Source organism: Mobula hypostoma, chromosome 2 (assembly GCF_963921235.1).
Source record: "Mobula hypostoma chromosome 2, sMobHyp1.1, whole genome shotgun sequence".
In the NCBI taxonomy this organism is placed as follows: domain Eukaryota; kingdom Metazoa; phylum Chordata; class Chondrichthyes; order Myliobatiformes; family Myliobatidae; genus Mobula; species Mobula hypostoma.
The window spans coordinates 119,028,753-119,052,062 of record NC_086098.1 but is presented as its reverse complement, the minus strand read 5'-3'; the positions used below and the strand labels follow the sequence as shown (position 1 = coordinate 119,052,062).

Sequence of the window (23,310 nt, the reverse complement as noted above, 5' to 3'; positions counted from 1 at the left end):
GGCCTTCATCAACCATGGGATTGAGCTTGAGTGCTGAGAGAGAATGTTACAACTAGATTGGACCCTGGTCAGACCCCACTTGGAGTACTGTGCTCAGGTCTGGTCACACTACAGGAAAGATATGGAAACTATAGAAAGGGTGCAGAGAAGATTTACAAGGATGTTGCCTGGATTGGGAGCTTGCCTTAAGAGAATAGGTTGAGTGAACTTGGCCTTTTCTCCCAGGAGCAACAGAGAATGAGAGGTGACCTGATAGAGGTGTATAAGATGATGAGAGGCATTGATCATGTGGATAGTCAGAGGCTATTTCTCAGGGATGAAATGGCTAACACCAGAGGGCACAGTTTTAAGGTGTTTGGAAGTAGGTACAGAGGAGATGTCAGGGGTAAGTTTTTTTACACAGAGAGTGGTGAGTGCATGGAATGGGCTGCCGGCAATGGTGGTGGAGGCAGATATGATAGGGTCTTTTAAGAGACTTCTAGACAGGTACATGGAGCTTAGTAAAATAGAGAGCTATAGATAACCCTAGTAATTTCTAAGGTAAGGACATGTACGGCACAGCATTGTGGGCCAAAGGGCCTGTATTGTGCTGTAGTTTTTTCTATGTATCTGAGTGGAGTGGAGAAAAGTTGAAGTGGAATTGTTTCAAAGCCCATCTACCTAAATCAGGAGAGGTTTGATCCATCTAAGAGCTGTGCCAGTTTGGAAAGCTCAAGTACCTTTGGAAGCAGTCCAGACCATATCACTGCGGTGGGGCATAGGTCTGAGTGCAGGGGATGACCTGGTGCTTGGACAATTTAAATGCTAGGCTAGATGGATTGAAAAGGCAGGGTGTTGGGACTGGAGGCAAGTTGAGCCAGTTCTACTCCACGATGTTTTACTCTGCTCTCCTTGGCACTGAGGCGGAGGCTGTGAGACTACTCCTACTGCAACGTGTTTTGTGTCTGTGAGCCTTATGATGATTTGCCCCACTATATGGTGGACTGAGACCAAGGCTAAGGTCCTACTCTGGCTGTTCCAGGATTCGGGTCTATGGACTCAATTTGGTTCAGAATGTTGTTGCTTGCTTTTATTGTTCGCATGATTTGTGCTTCTTTCCCCTCTTTCTCTGCACAGTGAACATTTTTTTAAAATTCTGTTCTTTCAGATTTCTTGCTTTGTGGCTGCCTGCAAGCAGATGAATCTCAAGGTTGTATAAGGTTGTATACATACCTTGATAATAAATGTATATTGAATACTTTGAAATAGTCACCATGTTTAAGACAGTTCTTCAAAATCGTATGGCATTAGACCTTCTCTTAGCAGTTATGGGAAATCATAAGCAGTTATAGGCAAAAAGTGTTGTATTTACATTAATGATTATTGCAAAACATAAATAATTTGGTTGATCATATTTGTAAAGAAACAGCTAAAATACATCATCTGATAGATGGGATTTCTTTGATTGCATTCACTAAGTCTAGAAAGCTGGAATCACTCAATATTACAAGTCATATTTGTCCTGATATTTTACATCTTTTATATCATAATTTACAGCTTCTCTACTTGTATAAGGGCAATTATTAATAGAAGCAGAATCAGGTTTATTATCATCAGCATGTATCATGAAATTTGCTAACTTAGCAGCAGCAGTTCAATGCAATACATAATATAGAAGAAAAAGATAAAATAATAGTAAGTAAATCAATTACAGTACACATATTTTGAACAGATTAAAAATCATGCAAAAACAGAAATAATATTTCTACCTCTGAATTTTCAGATACAATGATTCTAAATGTGTGATTTAGAATCAAAGAAGGAATGTTGGATTAGATTGCATAACTTTTTTTCTTTGTAGTTTAACTTTCTTATGCTTGTTCATATTTTTACTTAACTACCAATATACATGTAATTGCCCAGTGTGTTTCCTAGTGGTTACAGTTCTTCTGTATCTTTCTAGAAGCTTCTTGGGTATTACATTATTTGAATAATGGCTATCTGATAGATTAATTCTTATCTACAAAATTTTAATTGCCATTAACAAAAACCTCAGTACCCAAAACAATGCATTAAAGTTTACAGACGATGTCAAGAGGTTCAGATGTCATTCATATCAAAAATCAGAATGGGGAAAAAATGATCTTGACTGTGGAATGATTGTTGGTGCCAGACGGGGTAATCTGAGCATCTTAGAAACTGCTGATCTCTTGGGATTTTCATACACATCAGTCTTTCAAGCTTACAAAGAATGATGCAAAAAACAAAGAACATTCAGTGAGCCACAGTTCTGTGGGTGATAAAGATTTTTTAATGAGAGAGGTCAGAGGAGAATGGCCAGACTGGTTCAAACTGACAGAAAGGTGATGAGCTCAAATAACCAAGCATTACAACAGTGGTGTGCTGAGGAGCATCTCTGAACATACAAGATGTTGAACCTCGAAGTGGATGGGCTACAGCAGCAGAACACCACGAACATACACTCGGTGACCATTTCATTAGGCATAGGATGTACCAAATAACATGGCCACTTAAATATATTAGAATTTTTAACCCAAAGTATAGATAAATGATTTTGCTCAGTTTTATTCATTAAATTCCTGGATGTGTTCGTCCACAATTAGTGACAGTTCAATTTTAGCCAAGAGTAAATAAAGGAAAAATATAAAAGAGAACCAAAGCAGGGAGTGGTGGCAGAGAGCAAAGAAGTTTGGTGGGAGAGCAAGCATTAGGGTTATGGGTAAAATAAATAATGATGGGAGAGAGTGTGGGTGTGTGTGCAAAGTGATGCAAAGAAAGTGAGTAAGGAGGATAGGAGAAAGTGGAGAGTAGTAGGAGAAAGTTGCAGTAAACAGAAAATCTGCAGATGCTAGAAATCCAAAGCAACACACACAAGATGTGGAGGAGCTCAGCAGGCCAGGCAACATCTTCGGGATGGAAGAACATTGATTGTTTACTTTTTCTGCTTCACCTTCTCTCTTTCCAGTTTTCTCTTTCTCACTTCCCATCTTCTCCCACTTCCCATTCTTCTACTGGTCCAAGCAAACTCATTTCCAATCTTCTAAAGCAGAGTATTGCCTTTGTAACTTGATACTTGACTTACTGACCAATATACCAATATCAATAAGGATAGGCAGCAACAACCCTGTCATGATTTTTCTCAACATGGGTGCCCCCTAAAGTTGCATCCTCAGCCCCTACTCTATTCCCTACATACACACAACTGTGTGATCAGATTCTGTTCGAACTTCATGTGCAGGTTTGCAGATTATATCACTATAATGGGTCATAACTCAAATAACAATGAGCCAGAGTACAGGAAGGAGACAGCGAACCTAAAGAAATTATATCATTGGAACCCAGCGAAATGGTATCATGGGAAAAACCTTTCAGCAAATCAAAAAGCTGGTCATTGACTTCAGAAAGGGGTAAAGTGCATATGCTTCTATCTACTTCAATGTGTTGAGGTTGAGAAGGTTGACAGCTTCAAGTTCCTTGAAGTAAACAACAGCAATAGCCTGTTCCGAACCATCTACATGACACCATGGCCAAGAGAAAGCTTACCAGCACCTCTACTTGCTCAAGAGGCTAAAGAAATTTGACCCTTTAATCACATTTGGTATGGTAGCTTCTCTGCCTGTGACCACAAGAAACTGCAAAGGGTTATGGACACAGCTCAGCACACCACGGAAACCAGCCTCTGCTCCATGGACTCTGTCTGCACTGCACTTCTCACTACCTCAGAAAAGCAGCCGACATAATCAAAGACCCCACCCAAACCAGACATCCTCTCTTCGCCCTCTTTCCATTGGGCAGAAGATACCATACATGAAGGTATGTACCACTGGGCTCAAATACAGCTTCTATCCCATAAGTCTATTGAACGGTTTCCTGGTCTGATAAGATGGACTCTTAGCCTCACAATTTTCCTCCTTGTGACCTTGCACTTTATTGTCTACTCGCACTTTCTCCGTAACTGTAACACTTTATTCTGCTCTGTTACTGTTCTACCTCACACTACCTTAATGCACTGTTGTAATGTATTGATCTGTCAGAACGGTATGCAAGACCAGATTTTCACTATACCTCAGTGCATATGACAATAATAAACCAATTTACCAATTTAAAAACAATAAACATTTCCATAAAATACACAATGGTTTTGATATGAAGGAAAAGTAGGGAAGGAGATTGGCTTCAATGGAAACAATTGAAATTAAACTTAATTAATAAAGTACTGGAAGACTGGTATTACTGAACATGATCATGAAATCAACATTGTGGAAATATGTGCTAATGTTCTTTAAGGAGGAAGTCTGCTGTTCATACCTTGCTTGTTTTACGGCAATGCAACGAACATTGGAGGCGGTCAAGTGAAGCATCCAGTTGTTAATGGAACCAGGGACAATCACCAAATTACAGTCATTCCAAATACTTACATCAGAAGAATGAATTTTTAAAAATTGTAAGACAATAATAGTAGTGATATAATTTTGAAACAAACTGCATAGTGTTAAATTTTGCAAAGCACAGAAAAATTCATCATATTTGAAAATTATACATAAAGCTGCAATAAACAGTGGTGAAAATGAACTCTGGCAAACTTCAATGGACATGCAAACTTAGCAGAGTGTAGAACTAGCTTCCAATCTACAAACTGTACAAACTATTACTCTGCAGGTCTTGTCTGATACTAACTAATAACTCAAGATACCTCAATATCATCTTTAAATTGAAGCAGTGGAGCATCCATGACATTTTTCAGAGAGAATGATTCTGATTCTATATTAAAGTTATGCTTTGTTGTGTCAGATATCCGCTTCCAATGTCTAGGTTGTATTGATTTACTGGACATCATTTCTAGGAGAGGACATGATTCACTAAAATCATCTATTTTCTTCTTCAGATCCAGAAATGCCTGCCACTCCTTCAAGGCTTTGGGCAGCCTTCGGCACCTAGAAGTAATTCACATAAAGGATAAGCTAACTGAAATGAATCCATAGCAGTAAACTAATGCATTTGCAACACTGATAAAAACAGAAAAAGCTGAAAGCACTCAACAAATTGGACAGCATCCGGGAAGAGAGAAGCTGAATCAATGGTTCATCTCAATGGCCTTTCATCAGTATTTACCTTTGGATCCATGCGATTTTACCCACTGAGCATTTTCCTGCATTTTCTAATTTTATTTCAGTTTTCCAAAACCTGCATTTTCTAACTTTTTGAAAGCCTTGCCCTTCAATTTTATCCTATTTTTACTATTCCTTAGTTCTGATACTGTGGTCAATCTCCCAACCACCTACATACACTAATTTTACATTAATCCCAGTCTTCTTTATCCTCTTTATTTTTGCATCACCCAACCACCAGTTCTGATACTCACGTACATCCAAGGGACAACTTATAGTCGCCAATTAACCTACCAACATGCACATCTTTGCTGAGAGAGAATACCGGTGTGCTCAAGGAAATAGATAGCCATAGGGCACCCATGCAAACTCCACACAGACAGCATCAAACCCGGGACTCTGTGAGCCAGCAGCTCCGCTAACTGTATCGCTGAGACACTTCTATCTATTTTATACACATACATATTTGATTTTCCTATCATTGATAATTGTGCACTCAGCAAATCAGGTAGTATCTGGGGAAAGAAGTAGAGTTAAGTGTTTCAAATCACTGACCTTTCATCAGGATTGACATTTCAGTCAGGGTAATTTTACCTGTTGAGCATTTTTTGTGTTTTCTGACTTTCTGGAGCCACAGCTTCAGAATTTACTCCTATAAACTCTGTCTTTTTAATTTGTTTTCTTTTTGGTGCTTAATACCTACTTCTCTAACCAAGCTTCAGGTCACCTGCTCCAGATGGCTAGATTTTCCTGAATGGTAATTGATAATTAGTTTATTACAGTGACGTTTACCAAGATTTAGTAAAAAACTTTGTTTTGCATGCCATCCAAACAAATCATAACAAGCATTAGTATGTTGAGCTAATATAAAAGGAAAAGTAATAACAGAATGCAGAAACTTTCAGTTAGTTACAAAGGAAGGTCAGTGCAGGTCGACCAACAAGGTACAAAGGCCATGACGAATTAAAATGAGAGATCAAGAATTCATCTTCATCATCTCAGAGGCCCATTTAAGAGTCACGTAACAGAATAGATCCTTGTCCTTGAGTTAACTGGTGGTGAAATTTATCAAGTTGTTGTATCTTCTGTTCAATAGAAGGCAGAAGACGGAATGACTAGGGTAGGAGGCATTTTTGATTATGATAGCTGATCATTGAGGCAGCTAGAAGTGTATACAGAATCAATGGAGAGGAGGCTGGTCTTTATGATGAACTGGGCGCTATTCACAACTCGTGATTTCTTGCAGTCCTGGCCAAAGCAGTTACTATACCAAGATGTGATGCATCCAGATAGGATGCTGTCTATAGTGTATCTATAAGAATTGGTGAAGCCTAACAACGTTCTGATGAACTTGCTTAGCCTTCTGAGAAAGTAGAGGTGCTGATGTGCTTTCTTAATTGTAGCACCTACATGATTGGACCAAAACAACTATGGTGAAATCTACACCTGGAACCTTGAAGTTCCCAACTATTTCACCTCATTATCATTGGTACACACAAAACGCGTGCTCCATCCTGCTTCCTGATATCAATAACAAGGGTCTTTTGTTTTGCTAACAATGACAGAAAGGTTTCTGTCTTGACACCATAGCACTATTTTCTCCACCTCCTTCCAGTACTCTATTTTATCGTTAATGATATTCTGACGACGACAATGATCATCAATGAACTTGGCCTGGTGTACAGAGAGATAAGTAAGGAGCTTAGGATGTGACCTTGCAGGGTGCCAGTGCTGAGGATAATCATTACAGGGGTGGTGTTGCCTACCCTTATTGAATGCAGTTTCTTGGGCGCAAGTCAAGGATCCAGTTGCAGAGGAAGGTACCTGGTCCTAGGTCTTGGCCTAGGTTTCACTTTCAGTGTTTAAATGATATTTGAACGAGTACATGCATTAAAAAAAAAGTCTGGGGTTGGGGGAATATCAGCCAAACACAGGCAAATGGAACTAGCAGATGCTGGAAATCCAAAGCAACACACACAAGATGCAAGAGGAACTCAGCAAGTCAGGCATCATCCATGGGGATGAGTGTGTCAGGCCAAGACCCTCCTTCAATAATGGAAAGGAAGGGGGAAGATGACAGAATAAAAAGGTGGGGGAGGGGAAGGTGGGTAGCAAGAAGGTAATAGTTGAAACCAGCTGAGTGGGAAAGGTAAAGGGCTGGAGAGGAAGGAATCTGATAGGAGAGGAAAGTGGATCATAGGAGAAAGGGAAACAGGAGGGGAACCGGGGGAGTTGATAGGCAGTTGAGAAGAGGTAAGAGTGGGAAATGGAAGAAGAGGGGAGGGGAAGGGATTTTTTTTTAAACTGGAAGGAGAAGTCAATATTCATGCCATCAGGTTGGAGGCTACCCAGAAGGAATATATGATGTTGCTCCTCCACCTTGAGGGTGGTTTTATCGTGGCACAGGAGGAGGCCATAGACCAACACGTCGGAATGGGAATGGGAATCGGAATTACAATGTTTGACCACCGGAAGGTTCAATTTTTGGCAGATGGAGCGGAAGTGTTTGACAAAGCGGTCCACTGATTTACGACAGGTCTCACCAACGTAGAGGAGACCACATTGGGAGCACTGAACACAATATATGATGCCAGCAGATTCACAGGTGAAGTGCTGCGTCATCTGGAAGTTTGGGGCCCTGAAAATAGGCAAGGGAGGAGGTGGATGGGCAAGTGTAGCACTTTGGCCGCTTGCAGGGATAAGTGCAGAGAGGGAGGTAGTGGGGAGGGACAAATAGACATGGGAATTATGGACAGACCATTCCCTGAGGAAAGCAAAGAGTGGGGAGGAGGGAAAGATGTGTTTGGTGGCAGGATCCCTTTGGGGATGGTGGAAGTTGTGGAGGATGATGTGTTGGAAGTGGAGGCATGTGGGGTGATAGGTAAGGGCAAAAGGAATTTTATCACTGTTAAGATGGCGGGAAGATGGAGGGAGCACGGATGTCCAGGAAATGGAGGAGATGCAGGTGAGGGTAGCATTAATGGTGGAAGATAGGAAACCCCGTTCTTTAAAGAAAGAGATGATCTTTGATGTCCTTTCTATCTACCTGTTCAGATGGACATCTTGGTCAGTATGGATGAAATGCCTGTTTCTATGCAGTATAACTCTATGACTATGACTGTATTAGGAATTTCTATGTCTTGGAAATATTTAAAATCGTATTAGAAAGAAATGATTATTTCAGTTTAAATTATTAAACAATATTAGATATTAAAAATAAATCTGACATTTAATACAGTAAAATTTTGATAATCTAAATTCCCATTTTTGGGAAATTACAATGGTTTCAGCAACAAGCTCACTGAGTCACTTTACCAGGTCCTATGAAAATCACTGGGCTCCCATTCAGACAGTCCTGTGAAACTCACTACATTCCCATTCCGACAATCCTATGAAACTCACTGGGCTGCCAATCAGACAGTCCTGTGAAACTCACCACACTCCCATTCTGACAGTTCTGAGAAACTCTCTGGGCTCCCATTCCGACACTACTATGAAATTTACTGGGTTTCCATTCCAACAGTCCTGTGAAACTCACTACACTCCCATTCCGACAGTCCTGTGAAACTTTCTGGGCTCCCATTCCGACACTACTATGAAATTTACTGGGTTTCCATTCCAACAGTCCTGTGAAACTCACTACACTCCCATTCCGACAGTCCTGTGAAACTTTCTGGGCTCCCATTCCGACAATCCTACGAAACTCCCCAGGTTCTGATTTCCACTTTCCAATGACATTTGTTGGATTTTCTGGGATATTTATTCTACTACTGTGCAACAACTTAAATAGTGAATTAACCGTACTTTCAGAATCAGAATCAGGTTTCTTATCACCAGCATGTGATGTGAAATTTGTTAACTTAGCAGCAGCAGTTCAATGCAATACATAATCTAGCAGAGATAGAAAAAAAATAATAAATTAAATAAAACATAATAAACAAGTAAATCAATGACGTATATTGAATAGATTATTAAAAAATGTGCAAAAACAGAAATACTGTATATTAAAAAAGTGACGTAGTATCCAAAACTTCAGTCCATTTAGGAATCGGATAGCAGAGGGGAAGAAGCTGTTCCTGAATTGCTGAGTGTGTGCCTTCAGACTTCTGTATCTCCTACCTGATGGTAACAGGGAGAAAAGTGCATGCCCTGGGTGCTGGAGGTCTTTAATAATGGACGCAGCCTTTCTGAGACACTGCTTCCGAGAGATGTCCTGGGTATTCTGTAGGCTAGTGTCCAAGATGGAGCTGACTAGACATATAACCTTCTGCAGCTTCTTTCAGTCCCGTGCAGTAGCCCCTCCATACCAGACAGTGATGCAGTCTGTCAGAATGCTCTCCACAGTACAACTATAGAAGTTTTTGAATGTATTTGTTGACATGCCAAATCACTTCAAACTCCCAATAAAGTATAGCTGCTGTCTTGCCTTCTTTATGACTACATCAATATGTTGGGACCAGATTAGATCCTCAGAGATCTTGACACCCAGGAACTTGAAGCTGCTCACTCTCTCCACTTCTGATCCCTCTATGAGAATTGGTATGTGTTCCTTCATCTCACCCTTCCTGAATTCCACAATCAGCTCTTTCATCTTGCCGATGTTGAGCGCCAGGTTGTCACTACGGCACCATTCCACTAGTTGGCATATCTCACTCCCGTAGCCCTCTCATTACCACCTGAGATTCTACCAACAATGGTTGCATCATCAGCAAATTTGTAGATGGTGATTGAGCTATGCCTAGCCACGCAGTCATGTGTATACAGAGAGTAGAGCAGTGGGCTAAGCACACACCCGAGGTGCGCCAGTGTTGATCGTCAGCAAAGAGGGTATGTTATCACCAATCTGCACAGACTGTGGTCTTCTGGTTAGAAAGTCGAGGATCCAATTACAGAGGGAGGTACAGAAGCCCAGGTTCTGCAACTTCTCAATTAGGATTGAGGGAATGATGGTATTAACTGCTGAGCTATAGTCAATGAACAGCATCCTGACATAGGTGTCTGTGTTGTCCATGTGGTCTAAAGCTGTGTGAAGAGCCATGGAGATTGCATCTGTCATTGAGCTATTGTGATGATAGGCAAATTGCATGGGTGCAGGTTCTTGCTGAGGCAGGAGTTCGGTCCAGACATAACCAAACTCTCAAAGCATTTCATCACTGTCGATGTGAGTGCTACCGGGTGATAGTCATTAAGGCAGCCCACATTATTCTCCTTTGGCACTGGTATAATTGTTGCCTTTTTAAAGCAAGTGGGAACTTCTGCCCATAGCAGTGAGAGGTTGAAAATGTCCTTGAATACTCCCGCTAGTTGGTTGGCACAGGTTTTCAGAGCCATACCAGGTACTCCATCAGGATCTTCTGCATTGCGAGGGTTCTCTGTCTCTAAGGACAGCCTAACATCGGCCTCTGAGTCAGAGATCACAAGGTCATCAGGTGCAGCAGGGATCTTCACAGCTGTAGTTATGTTCTCCCTTTCAAAGCGGGCATAGAAGGCATTGAGTTCATCTGGTAGTGAAGCATCACTGCCATTCATACTATTGGGTTTCGCTTTGTAGGAAGTAATGTATTGCAGTCCCTGCCAGAGTTGCCGTGCATCTGATATCGCCTCCAACCTCATTCGAAATTGTCCCTTCGCCCCTGAAATAGCCCTCCACAAATCAAATGGAGTATTAATTGGAATAACTGGAAAATCTGAGTGCATGGTGCTACCAAAGTCTTGAGCAAGCCAAGCCTAAACATACTGACTTTTTGTTGATAGCTTAGAATTAGTTGGCTAATATATGAGAGTTAAAATCATTTACCTGTTCTGAAACTCCAAAAGCTCAGCATTAATCTTCTCAATGTCCAGTTCATTCCACAGAATGTCATAGTAACCATTAATTTTATACATCACTGCATCGTAAAGACCATACAATTTCTGCAGAAGTCCCAGCTCCTTTCTGAAAAGTAAACAATGGAGTCATAGAGCAAAAGGTTAACATTTCATCCTTTCTTCAAATCTTCACACTTAAGTAAAATTATGGGATCATGGTGCAAATCCTGTTCAATAATTTAATTTACATCTCACAAACGCAAACTGTATTCCCACAACTCACTAACCCTAACTACACCTTTCTGACATGTGGGAGGAAACCGGAGCACCAGAGGAAGCCCATGCAGTCACAGGGGGAATGCACAAATTTCTTACGGACAGCAGTAGGAATTCAACCTCAACTGGTGACCGCATGACACTGATGAGCTACCATAATTGTTTCAACTTATATGTACAGATGAACTGCACTACTTCCAAATTACTGAGGTATGATTAATCACATACCCTGGCTGAAAAACAACCTCTGAATATAGTCATCCAAAGTTCATAGTTCAAATTTCAAAGTACATTAATTATCAAAGTATGTATAAATTACACAACCTCGAGATTCGTCTGCTTACAGGCAGCCACAAAACAGAAAACCCAAAATAACCCTATTTTATAAAAAAAGACCAACACACAAGGTGCAGAGAGAGTGAAAAAAACAAACCATGCAAACAATAAAAGCAAGCAGCAGTGTTCAGAATGAAACTGAGCCTATAGACCCGAATCCTGGAGCAGCCACAGTCAGCCCATAGCGTTGGCGTAGTTATTTTACACGGCTGGGCAAATCGTTGTGAAGCTCGCAGGCATGAAGCCTGGAGCAGCCAGAATAAGCCCACAGTGTCGGTCTTGGTGTTTTACACTGCTGGGCAAATCGTTGTGAAATCTGGAGCAGCCACAGTCAGCCCATAGCGTCGGTCTCGATGTTTTACACTGCTGGGCAAATCGTTGTGAAGCTCGCAGACATGAAGCCTGGAGCAGCCACAGTAAGCCCATAGCGTCAGTCTCGGTGCTTTACACGGCTGGGCAAATTGTTGCGAAACCTGGAGCAGCCGGAGTCGGGCACAGCCTCAGTGCCAAGGAAAGCAGAGTAAACGTCACAGCACAGAACCGATCCCAGCACTCGCCTCCAGTCCCAACACTGTGCCTTTTCAGTCCGTCTGGCCAGCGTTAAAATTGTCCAAGTACCAGGTTCAACCTCCGCACTAGGACCCGGGCCCTGCCATGATACACCCTGGGCCTGGACTCCACTGCCATGTTCCGGCCCGTACTCAACCTTTCCAAATCGACCTGGCACTTAGATTGTCCAACCTCACTCTCCATTCAGGTGGACATGCCCCGAATCTGACCATCCTGCACCCACTCTTTTCTCCACTTCGTTTGCTCCAACACTGTCTTCATCTCCGTTTTGAACATGCCTCAACCTCGTTCCAACTCTATCTCACAACTGCACTCCTTGACCCTTGCTCGCCTCTTCATTTTCTTCAGTGATAATAGTATGCTCTTGAGATATTATTAATGACAAGATGTGAACATCTGTGTATCAGAGGACATGTTGACATGGAAGCTCCAATTAAGTTCCAGCTGGTCAGGCAGCATCTGTGGAGGGAATTGAACAATTAACGTTTCATGAAACCGTTAATCTGGTTTCAACCTGAAACATTAATTGTTCAATTCCCTCCACAGATGCTGCCTGACCAGCTGAATTCCCCCAGCATCTTACTTTTCTTTGCCCCCGATTCCTGCAACCTGTAACTCCATAGTTCCTGTCCCTGTGTTGTTTTTTAGTATAGAAGGTACTCCTGGCTTCTTTACTAGTCAAGGTATTTCAAATACTAATAGCATTATCCGTCATGTACCAATAAAATTCAATTGGTTCTTTTAGGAAATCCAACTTACTTATTTTTCTGCAGTATTTCATAATCTTGAATAGGTAATCCAAATAAACGTTCTCCTGACGAATATGTTTCAAACTTCCTCCATAGCTCACCAAACCAGCTCTGAAAAAGACATAGTTTAGTTATAATTAATGCTCCTTTGTTTATGCCTCCTATTCTCTGTTCTTTCATCCCAGAAGCACTTTATGATGTTCAAGACAGAGCATAGTGACTTAAAATTTGAGGCAGAAGTTTTTACAATTCATATAAATCATTTGAAATAAAGCAGCATAATTACAGTCACTAAGTTTGCTGGTAACATAAATAAGCAGGCTGTTATATAAAGAGGCTACAATGGAATAATATTGAAAATTAAAGAACTGCAGAAGCTGGAAATCTGAAAGGGATAATTAAGGGTTGTAGGTAAGTTAACTAAGTAGCAAATAGGTACTTTAAGATAATACGGAAAATGGTGGGGAATATGGCAAATGTGAAGCAGTGTGTTATGACACAAAAATCAAAGTAGAATACACTCTAGGCAGTGACAGACTGAAGAGCTATGAGTCACAGAGCAATCTGATATCCTCATAATTAATTCACAGAAGGGTTATGCTGTACATACATAGATGTAGTCAGTAAGAAAGAAAGCTCAGATTATTATTGTTTATTGCTAAGAGCATGGAATACATATCTAGGGAGGTTATGCTTTAGTTATATTTTTCGTTTGTGAGACTAAAGGACAGTGCACAGTACTAGTCCCTTTATTTAAAGAAGAATGCAAATATATTGAAAGCAGTTCAAAGAAGGTTTACTAAACTAAAGCATTAGGCATGAATGCTTCATAAGAAAAGGCTTGCATCTGCTTATCTTTAGTAAACTGAGACTTGATTGAAATATATAATCTCTTGAGGCTGGTTAGGAGATAATGCACCTTGACAGAGACTCTAGAATTATGGGCCATTGTCACCAATATAACACGGATTTCTTGCAAAGTGAAAAAGGTTACCTAAGATTACAGATGTAGATGAATATAACTGTAGAAGATAGGATGTCACATAGCAACTATATAAGATGTTGGTGAGACAACACTTGAGACCACCTGGGCAAGAAGAACTGGGTCATTCTGCTTGCCTGGCTATGGGAAGGATGTCATTGAACCAGAAAGGCTGCAGAAAAGGTATGTGAGAATGTAACTAGGACAGGAGGGCTTCACTTATCAGGAAAGATTGGTTACACTTGGATTTTTTCCAGGCAACACAGGAGGCTGAGGGGTGACCTTACAGAGGTGTCTAAAATCATCTATGGAGGGAAATAGGCAGTTGACATTTCCAATTGAGACTCTTCATCTGTCCATTTCCTTCCACGGATACTACCTAACCTGCTTCTGGTATTTGCTGAAGATTCCAGCATTTGCAGTCTCTTGTGTCTCTCACCAGGATGTGAGATAGGGTACATAGTTAAATTTTGTAGTCCAAAATTAAATTTATTATCAGAAAATATACATGTCACCACATACAACCCTAAGATTCTTTATCTGCAGACATACGTAGCACATCTGTAGAACAGTAACTCTAAACAGGATTTGTAAACTGTAAACCAACTGTGCAAATATAGATAATAAATAAATAACAATAAATAATTAGCATGAAATCTCAGCTAGAGTTTGCCAGAAGGCATGTAGGAAACTCAGCTGGAAGATGATTCTGTGGTCTGATGAAACCAAAATTGAGTTTTTTGGCTATCAGACTAAACGCTATGTTTGACGTAATCCAAACACTGCACATTATCAAAAACACACCATCCCTACCGTGAAGCATGGTGGTGGCTGCATCATGTTGTGGGGATGCTTCACTGCAGCAGGACCTGGAAGGCTTGTGAAGGTAGAGGGTAAAATGAATGCAGCAAAATACAGGGAAATCCTGGAGGAAAACCTGGTGCAATCTGCAAGAGAACTGCAACTTGGGAGAAGATTTATTTTCCACCAAGACAATGGCCCCAAGCATAAAGCCAAAGCTACACAGGAATGGCTTAAAAACAGCAAAGTTGATGTCCTGGAGTGGCCAAGTCAGAGTCCAGACCTCAATCCAATTGAGAATTTGTGGCTAGACTCGAAAAGGGCTATTCACTCACAATTTCCAAGCAATCTGACAGAACTTGAGCAGTTTTGTAAAGAAGAATGAGGAAACATTGCAGTGTCCAGATATGCAAAGCTGTTAGAGACCTACCCACACAGACTCAAGGCTGTAATTGCTGCCAAAGGTACATCTACTAAATACTGACTTGAAGGGGGTGAGTAATTATGCAATCAATTATCTAGTTTAATGTAATAAATTTAGACCAATTTGTAGAAATTTGTTTTCACTTTGACATGAAAGAGTCTTTTTCTGTTGATCAGTGTCAAGAAAAGCCAGTTAAATCCACAGTGATTCAATGTTGTAAAACAATAAAACATGAAAACTTCTAAGGGTGTGAATATTTTTTATAGGCACTGTAAGTGCCACTGGGCGATAGTCACCTAGACTGGTTACCATGCTCTTCTTGGGCACCGGTACAACTGAAGCTTGCATGAAGCAGATGGTACCACACACTGACAGAGTGAGAGGTTGAAGATATCCGTGAACACACCAGCCAGTTAGTCAGCACAGCTCTTCAGTACTCAGCCAGGCACTCTGTCTGGACTAGATGCTTCCCTTGAATTCACTTTTTTGAAGGCAGCCCACACATCATCTTCAGATACTGAGACCACAGGATCATCGGGAGATGGTCCCTCCCTGTTCTGATGATCAAAACGAGCACAGAAAGTATTGAGTTCCTCTGGAAGCAAAGCTCTGCTGTCCCCTATGCCGTAAGATTTAACTCTGTAGGAGGTTATGGGGCATTCAAACCCTGCCACAGCTGTCGAGCATCCCTCGTTGATTCCAGTCTAGTCTAGAATCTCCACTTTTCCCAAGAGATGGCTTTCTGGAGATCAAACTGCACTTCTTGTGGCATTCTTGATCTCCAGACTTGAATGCCTCGGATCTGGCTCTCAGCAAATTCTGGATTTTATCTAGGGCTTCTGATTGGGATAAACCCTGAGTGATTTTGTGGGGACACACTCATTGACAGCTGTTTAAATAAAGTCTGTGAAGATCCTGGTGGAGTCATTCAGGTCCTCAGATGAGTTCTTGAACATGGCCCAGTCCACTGACTCAAGGCAATCCTGTAACTGTTCTTCTCCCTCTCATGACCACAACTTAGTTGTCTTGATCTCTGGAGCCTCACTTTTTAGGCTCTGTCTGTATGCAGGTAGCAGGAGTACAGACAAATGGACCGATTTGCCAAAATGCAGTCTGGGAAAGGAACGATAGGCATTCCTTATCATAGTGTACCAGTGATCTAGTGTGTTGGGATCTCTGGTGCAACAGATTAGGTGCTAGTGATAATGAGGCAAGGTTTTCTTCAGACAGGACCTGGTTAAAGTCACTGATTACAATTTGAAATGCATCCGGATGAGCTGGTTCTTGTTTACAGACAATATTGTGTGGCTTTGCGAGGGCTTGATTACAATCGCCCGCTGGTGGTATGTAAACTGTAGTCAGGATCACGAATAAGAACTCTCGAGGTCTGCATTTAATCATTAGTTGTTCTAAGTCAGGGGAACAAGAAGTTGACACAACCCCAATGTCTGTGTACCAATGAGAATTGACTAAAAAGCACACACCACCACCTCTTTCCTTATCAGACTTCACGATTCGGTCCATCTGAAAATCATAAAACCTTCCAATCATACCACTGCATCCAGTGTATCCACTTTTAACCAAGTTTCAGTGCCACAAACAACTGAGATCTGCTTCATCTGCCTCTGACACAGCAGCCTTGCCCTGAGGTCATCGAACTTATTTTCCAGCGACTACATTTTCACCAACAAGATTCTAGAGCCTCCATCAGCTCTTCTGACAGCTTATTCAAAATATTCATCACCATCTTTATGAAAATTTACCCCGCAAATCTTATTTAAATTCCTTCCCTCTCACCCTCCATTATAGATTCACTTACTCTAGGAAAAAGACTCTGATTATCTACGCTCCTCATAGTTTTATAAACACCTACAAGGTTGTTGTAGGGTTGTTCACTGAGCCTTGAGGTTTGGTCACAAACATTTCATCACCAGTCAAGATGACATCATGAATGCACAACTTGAGGGTTGTTACTGCTGAGAGCTCACATTTATATTGGTCTGACTCAGTATTCTGATTGGTTGGCTATCGTGCTGGCTGCTTGTCTCTGCTGGGTCCTAGCAAACCGAATAGCTGAGTGATCTCCACCGGCCCACATCCCTGGTTATTGATCACTGTGAGCATTGGTTCTTCAGTGAACTTCACTGGCCCGTATCCCTGGTTATCGATCATTGTGAGCATTGGTTCCTCAGTGATCTCCACTGGCCCATATCCCTGGTTATTGATCACTGTGAGCATTGGTTCCTCAGTGATCTCCACTGGCCCTGTCCCTGGTTATCAATCGCCATGAGCATCGGTTCCTCAGTGATCTCCACTGGCCCATATCCTTGGTTATTGATCACTGTGAGCATTGGTTCTTCAGTGAACTTCACTGGCCCGTATGCCTGGTTATTGATCACTATGAGCATTGGTTCCTCAGTGATCTCCACTGGCCCTGTCCCTGGTTATTGATCGCTGTGAACATTGGTTCCTCAGTGATCTCCACTGGCCCGTATGCCTGGTGATTGATCGCTGTGAGCATTGGTTCTTCAGGTGTCCATGGCTCACTCTCGGCTCTAATCCTGCAGATGCACAGGTATGTAAATTGCGAACAGGTCTATATGCTTGTTGAAGAGTCTACCATTGAGAACCAGGCCTCAAAGAATTCTTTTGATTTCCTACTTTGTGCCGCTGCCAGGATTTTTGCAGTTTCTGAGATGAACATGTGTTAGAACATAGAACATGGAATAATACAGCACAGTACAGGCACTTCGGCCCACAATATTGTGCCGACCCTCAAACCCTGCCTCCCATATAAGCCCCCACCTTAAATTCCTCCATATACCTGTCTAGTAGTCTCTTAAACTTCACTAGTGTATCTGCCTCCACCACTGACTCAGGCAGTGCATTCCACGCACCAACCACTCTCTGAGTAAAAAACCTCCTCTAATATCCCCCTTGAACTTCCCGCCCCTTACCTTAAAGCCATGTCCTCTTGTATTGAGCAGTGGTGCCCTGGGGAAGAGGCGCTGGCTATCCACTCTATCTATTCCTCTTATTATCTTGTACACCTCTATCATGTCTCCTCTCATCCTCCTTCTCTCCAAAGAGAAAAGCCCTAGCTCCCTTAATCTCTGATCATAATGCATACTTTCTAAACCAGGCAGCATCCTGGTAAATCTCCTCTGTACCCTTTCCAATCCTTCCACATCCTTCCTATTGTGAGGTGACCAGAACTGGACACAGTACTCCAAGTGTGGCCTAACCAGAGTTTTATAGAGCTACATCATTACATCGCAACTCTTAAACTCTATCCCTCGACTTATGAAAGCTAACACCCCATAAGCTTTCTTAACTACCCTATCCACCTGCGAGGCAACTTTCAGGGATTTGTGCACATGTACCCCGAGATCCCTCTGTTCCTCCACACTACCAACTATCCTGCCATTTACTTTGTACTCTGCCATGGAGTTTGTCCTTCCAAAGTGTACCACTTCACACTTCTCCGGGTTGAACTCCATCTGCCACTTCTCAGCCCACTCCTGCATCCTATCAATGTCTCTCTGCAATCTTTGACAGTCCTCTACACTATCCACACCACAAACTTTTGTGTCGTCTGCAAACTTGCCAACCTACCATTCTACCCCCACATCCAGGTCGTTAATAAAAATCACGAAAAGTAGAGGTCCCAGAACAGATCCTTGTGGGATACCACTAGTCACAATCCTCCAATCTGAATGTACTCCCTCCACCACCACCCTCTGCCTTCTGCAGGCAAGCCAATTCTGAATCCACCTGGCCAAACTTCCCTGGATCCCATGCCTTCTAACTTTCTGAATAAGCCTACCGTGTGGAACCTTGTCAAATGCCTTACTAAAATCCATGTAGATCACATCCACTGCACTACCCTCATCTATATGCCTGGTCACCTCCTCAAAGAACTCTATCAGGCTTGTTAGACACGATCTGCCCTTCACAAAGCCATGCTGACTGTCCCTGATCAGACCATGATTTTCTAAATGCCTATAGATCCTATCTCTGAGAATCTTTTCCAACAGCTTTCCCACCACAGACGTAAGGCTCACTGGTCTATAATTACCCGGACTATCCCTACTACCTTTTTTGAACAAGGGGACAACATTCGCCTCCCTCCAATCCTCCGGTACCATTCCCATCAACAACAAGGATCCTAGCTGGAACATCAGTAATCTCTTCTCTCGCCTCGTGGAGCAGCCTGGAGAATATTCCGTCAGGCCCCGGGGACTTATCTGTCCTAATGTATTTTAACAACTCCAACACCTCCTCTCCCTTAATATCAACCTCACTCATATTGTCCTCACTGTCATCAAGTTCCCTCTCATTGGTGAATACCGAAGAGAAGTATTCATTGAGGACTTCGCTCACTTCCACAGCTTCCAGGCACATCTTCCCACCTTTATCTCTAATCGGTCCCACCTTCACTCCTGTCATCCTTTTTTTCCTCACATAATTGAAGAATGCCTTGGGGTTTTCCTTTACCCTACTTGCCAAGGCCTTCTCATGCCCCTTTCTTGCTCTTCTCAGCCCCTTCTTAAGCTCCTTTCTTGCTTCCCTATATTCCTCAATAAACCTATCTGAAACTTGCTTCCTAAACCTCATGTATGCTACCTTCTTCCACCTGACTAGATTTTCCACCTCACTTGTCACCCATGGTTCCTTCACCCTACCATTCTTTATCTTCCTCACCGGGACAAATTTATCCCCAACATCCCGCAAGAGATCTCTAAACATCGACCAGATGTCCATAGTACATTTCCCTGCAAAAACATCATCCCAATTCACACCCGCAAGTTCCAGCCTTATAGCCTCATAATTTGCCTTTCCCCAATTAAAAATTTTCCTGTCCTCTGATTCTATCCTTTTCCATGATAATGCTAAAGGCCAGGGAGCGATGGTCACTGTCCCCCAGATGCTCACCCACTGAGAGATCTGTGACCTGACCCGGTTCATTACCTAGTACTAGATCTAGTATGGCATTCCCCCTGGTCGGCCTGTCCACATACTGTGACAAGAATCCGTCCTGGACATACTTAACAAACTCTGCCCTATCTAAACCCTTGGAACTAATCAGGTGCCAATCAATATTAGGGAAGTTAAAGTCACCCATGATAACAACCCTGTTATTTTTGCACCTTTCCAAAATCTGCCTCCCAATCTGCTCCTCTGTATCTCTGCTGCTGCCAGGGGGCCTATAGAATACCCCCAATAGAGTAACTGCTCCCTTCCTGTTCCTGACTTCCACCAATATTGACTCAAAAGAGGATCCTGCTGCATTACACACCCTTTCTGTAGCTGTAATAGTATCCCTGACCAGGAATGCCACCCCTCCTCCCCTTTTTCCGCCCTCTCTATCCCTTTTAAAGCACTGAAATCCAGGAATATTGAGAATCCATTCCTGCCCTGGTGCCAGCCAAGTCTCTGGGATGGCCACTACATCATAATTCCATGTATGTATCCAAGCTCTCAGTTCATCACCTTTGTTCCTGATGCTTCTTGCATTGAGGTACACACATTTCAGCCCTTCTACCTTACTGTCTTTACACCATTTATTCTGCTTCTCTTTCCTCAAAGCCTCTCTGTATGTTAGATCTGGCTTTACTCCATGCACTTCTTTCACTGCTCTATCGCCCTGGGTCCCATCCCCCTTGCAAATTAGTTTAAACCCTCCCGAACCATGCTAGCAAACCTACCTGCAAGGATATTGCTCCCCCTCGAGTTCAGGTGCAACCCATCCAATCTGTACAGGTCCCACCTTCCCCAGAAGAGATCCCAATGATTTAAAAATCTAAAACCCTGCTCCCTGCACCAACTCCTCAGCCATGCATTTCAACTGCCATCTCCTCCAATTCTTACCATCACTGTCACGTAGCACTGGCAGCAATCCTGAGAATGCCACCCTTGAGATCCTGTTCTTCAGCCTTCTGCCTAGTTCCCGAAACTCACACTTCAGGACCTCATCCCTCTTCCTGCCTATGTCGTTGGTCCCAACATGTATCATGACTTCTGGTTGCTTTCCCTCTCGTACCAGGATGTCGTGCACCCGGTCAGAGACATCCCGGACCCTGGCACCCGGGAGGCAACAAACCATGCGGGTGTCCTTTTCACATCCACAAAATCTCCTGTCTGCTCCCCTGACTATAGAGTCTCCAATGACGACAGCTCTCCTCTTCTCCGTCCCACCCTTCTGCACCACAGGGTCAGACTTAGTGCCGGAGGCCCTGCCACTGTGGCTCACACCTGGTCGGTCGTCCCCGCCAGCAGTGTTTCTCTAGATTGTCATGTACTGAAATGAGTGATAGACGATGGTGTTCATGCAGTGATCATACATGCATTCATGTATGGGCTGATGTTCATGCATTCACATTGATAGTGTTCTTCCCGTCTGTCCTACAAATTGTTTGGGGCAGGCTCCTCATTAGATTTGGTATATTATGTTTGTTCTCTCCATGTGGGCTGTTGGATCTTTGGGTCTCAAGATGAGAATTCTGATGGTTGTACTGGGTTTGTGTGCTACCATTATTCGCTGTGGTTGAAGCAGTAATGCCGTCATTTCAGAAATATTCCTGATGTATGGTAGGGTTAGCTTCTTTCATGTCTGTTCATTAGGAGTTAGAAGGCTATTTCTTCTGATGAAGTTGTTTAGATGGTCAAGTGTGAATACTTTGAAAAGTGATTTTCATCTTTAGGTCTGCACTACTGTGGTGTGTTTCCACTCAGTTAAATAGCATTTGGGCGCAACTTCGTTTGGTAGCAGTTGAGGTGATAGCAGTGAAAATTAAGGATTTGGTCTGTGTTCGTTCCTTTGTGTAAACCAATGTTTCCAAACTCCTCCTGATTAGCACCTGGGTGTTGGTTGTTTGCTTCAACTTGCACAGGAAGGATAATACCATTGAATATGTTGCTAATTCAGTGTTGTATCTCTTTTATCTGGTTTTGTTTGAGTATGACAAATGTGACTTCAACATAGCGCACCCATAGTTTTGGTCTGATGATTGGTAATGTTGTCCACTCCAGTGTTTGCAGGACAGCTTCTGTGATGAGCCCAGAAAAAGGAGATCCCATTAGTGTTCCTTTCAGCTGTTTGTAGAGTTGTCCGCTAAACTTGAAGTATGATGTTAAGCAAAAGTTCAATAGTTCGCATATACTCCCGGGTCTCATTGACTGGGTCGTCTGTTGTTGGTTTTTAAGTAGCTTGCGTATGGTTTCTTTTGCTAAATTATAGTTGATTGACGTGAACAGTGTGGTGGCATTGAACGAGACCATAATATCATCATTGTCCAGCTGGATGTTCTGCAGCTTCTGTAGAGACTATTGTGCATTGTTTATTGAATATTTCAACTGAGTAGTAAGATGCTTCAAGCGTTTCCACAGTTCTTTCATCAGTTTGTAGGCTGGGGTTCCAGGCAGTGAAATGATGGGTCAGAGGGAACTGCCATCTTTGTGGAGCTTCGGAATTCTGCAATGTTCACATCATCTGCCTTCACTCTGAGATGCTCCTGTGTGGCTTCCAGCTTGCATAGGTTGTGTTGATCTGACTGGCCAGTACTCAGGTTGGATTATTGTCAATTGGTCAATATATGGTACTGTCTCTGAGTAATGCTGTGGTGCTTTTGATGTAATTGGCTTTGTCTAGCTTGACAGCCATGAGTCCTTTGTCTTCTGGCAGTATTACAATGCAATTTACAAACCTATACGTCTGCGGGATTGGGGTCGAGGGGTGAGTCGCAGGCACCCAACAATCACCGCGATAGGTAACCTGGGATACAGGCCAGTGGAGATCACTCAGCTATCCAGTTGGCATGACAGCTAACCAATCACATCAATGAGTCAGACCAATATAAACATGAGCACTTGGCAGAAACAACACTTAATTGCACACTGATGATGGTACACTGACTGATGATGAAACATTTGCAACCTAACCTCCAGGCTTGGCGAACAACCCTACAAACAAGCAGTCAACCAATGCTACCAATCCTCTCTCTCATTTCCAACCCATAAGACTGCCCCTCAACCTTCAATGAGATTATCCAATCTCTTCTTACAACTCTAGCCTTCCTTTCCAGTCAACATCTTACTGAATCCCTATTTCATTCTCACTATTCCTACCACATCCTTCCTATAATGTGATGACTAGAATTGTACACAATATTCTAAATGCAGTCTTACCAATATTTTGTACAACTGCAACATGATGTCCCAACTCTAATGCTCAAACCTTAGCTTATGAAGGCAAGT

At 42.4% G+C, this 23,310-nt stretch overlaps 1 protein-coding gene across 1 annotated transcript in view; it reads right to left on the bottom strand.

Annotated features, from left to right (window-relative positions):
- The window catches only part of LOC134342423 (dynein axonemal heavy chain 8-like), a 317,468-nt gene that overhangs the window by 279,975 nt on the left and 14,183 nt on the right, over positions 1-23,310 (bottom strand). Inside the window, exons 5-7 of the mRNA XM_063040531.1 lie at positions 12,858-12,958; positions 10,906-11,043; positions 4,694-4,934 (exon numbers count right to left, since the gene is read on the bottom strand). Of these exons, the coding sequence (XP_062896601.1) occupies positions 4,694-4,934; positions 10,906-11,043; positions 12,858-12,958 (480 nt within the window). The remainder of the gene's footprint in view (positions 1-4,693; positions 4,935-10,905; positions 11,044-12,857; positions 12,959-23,310) is intronic.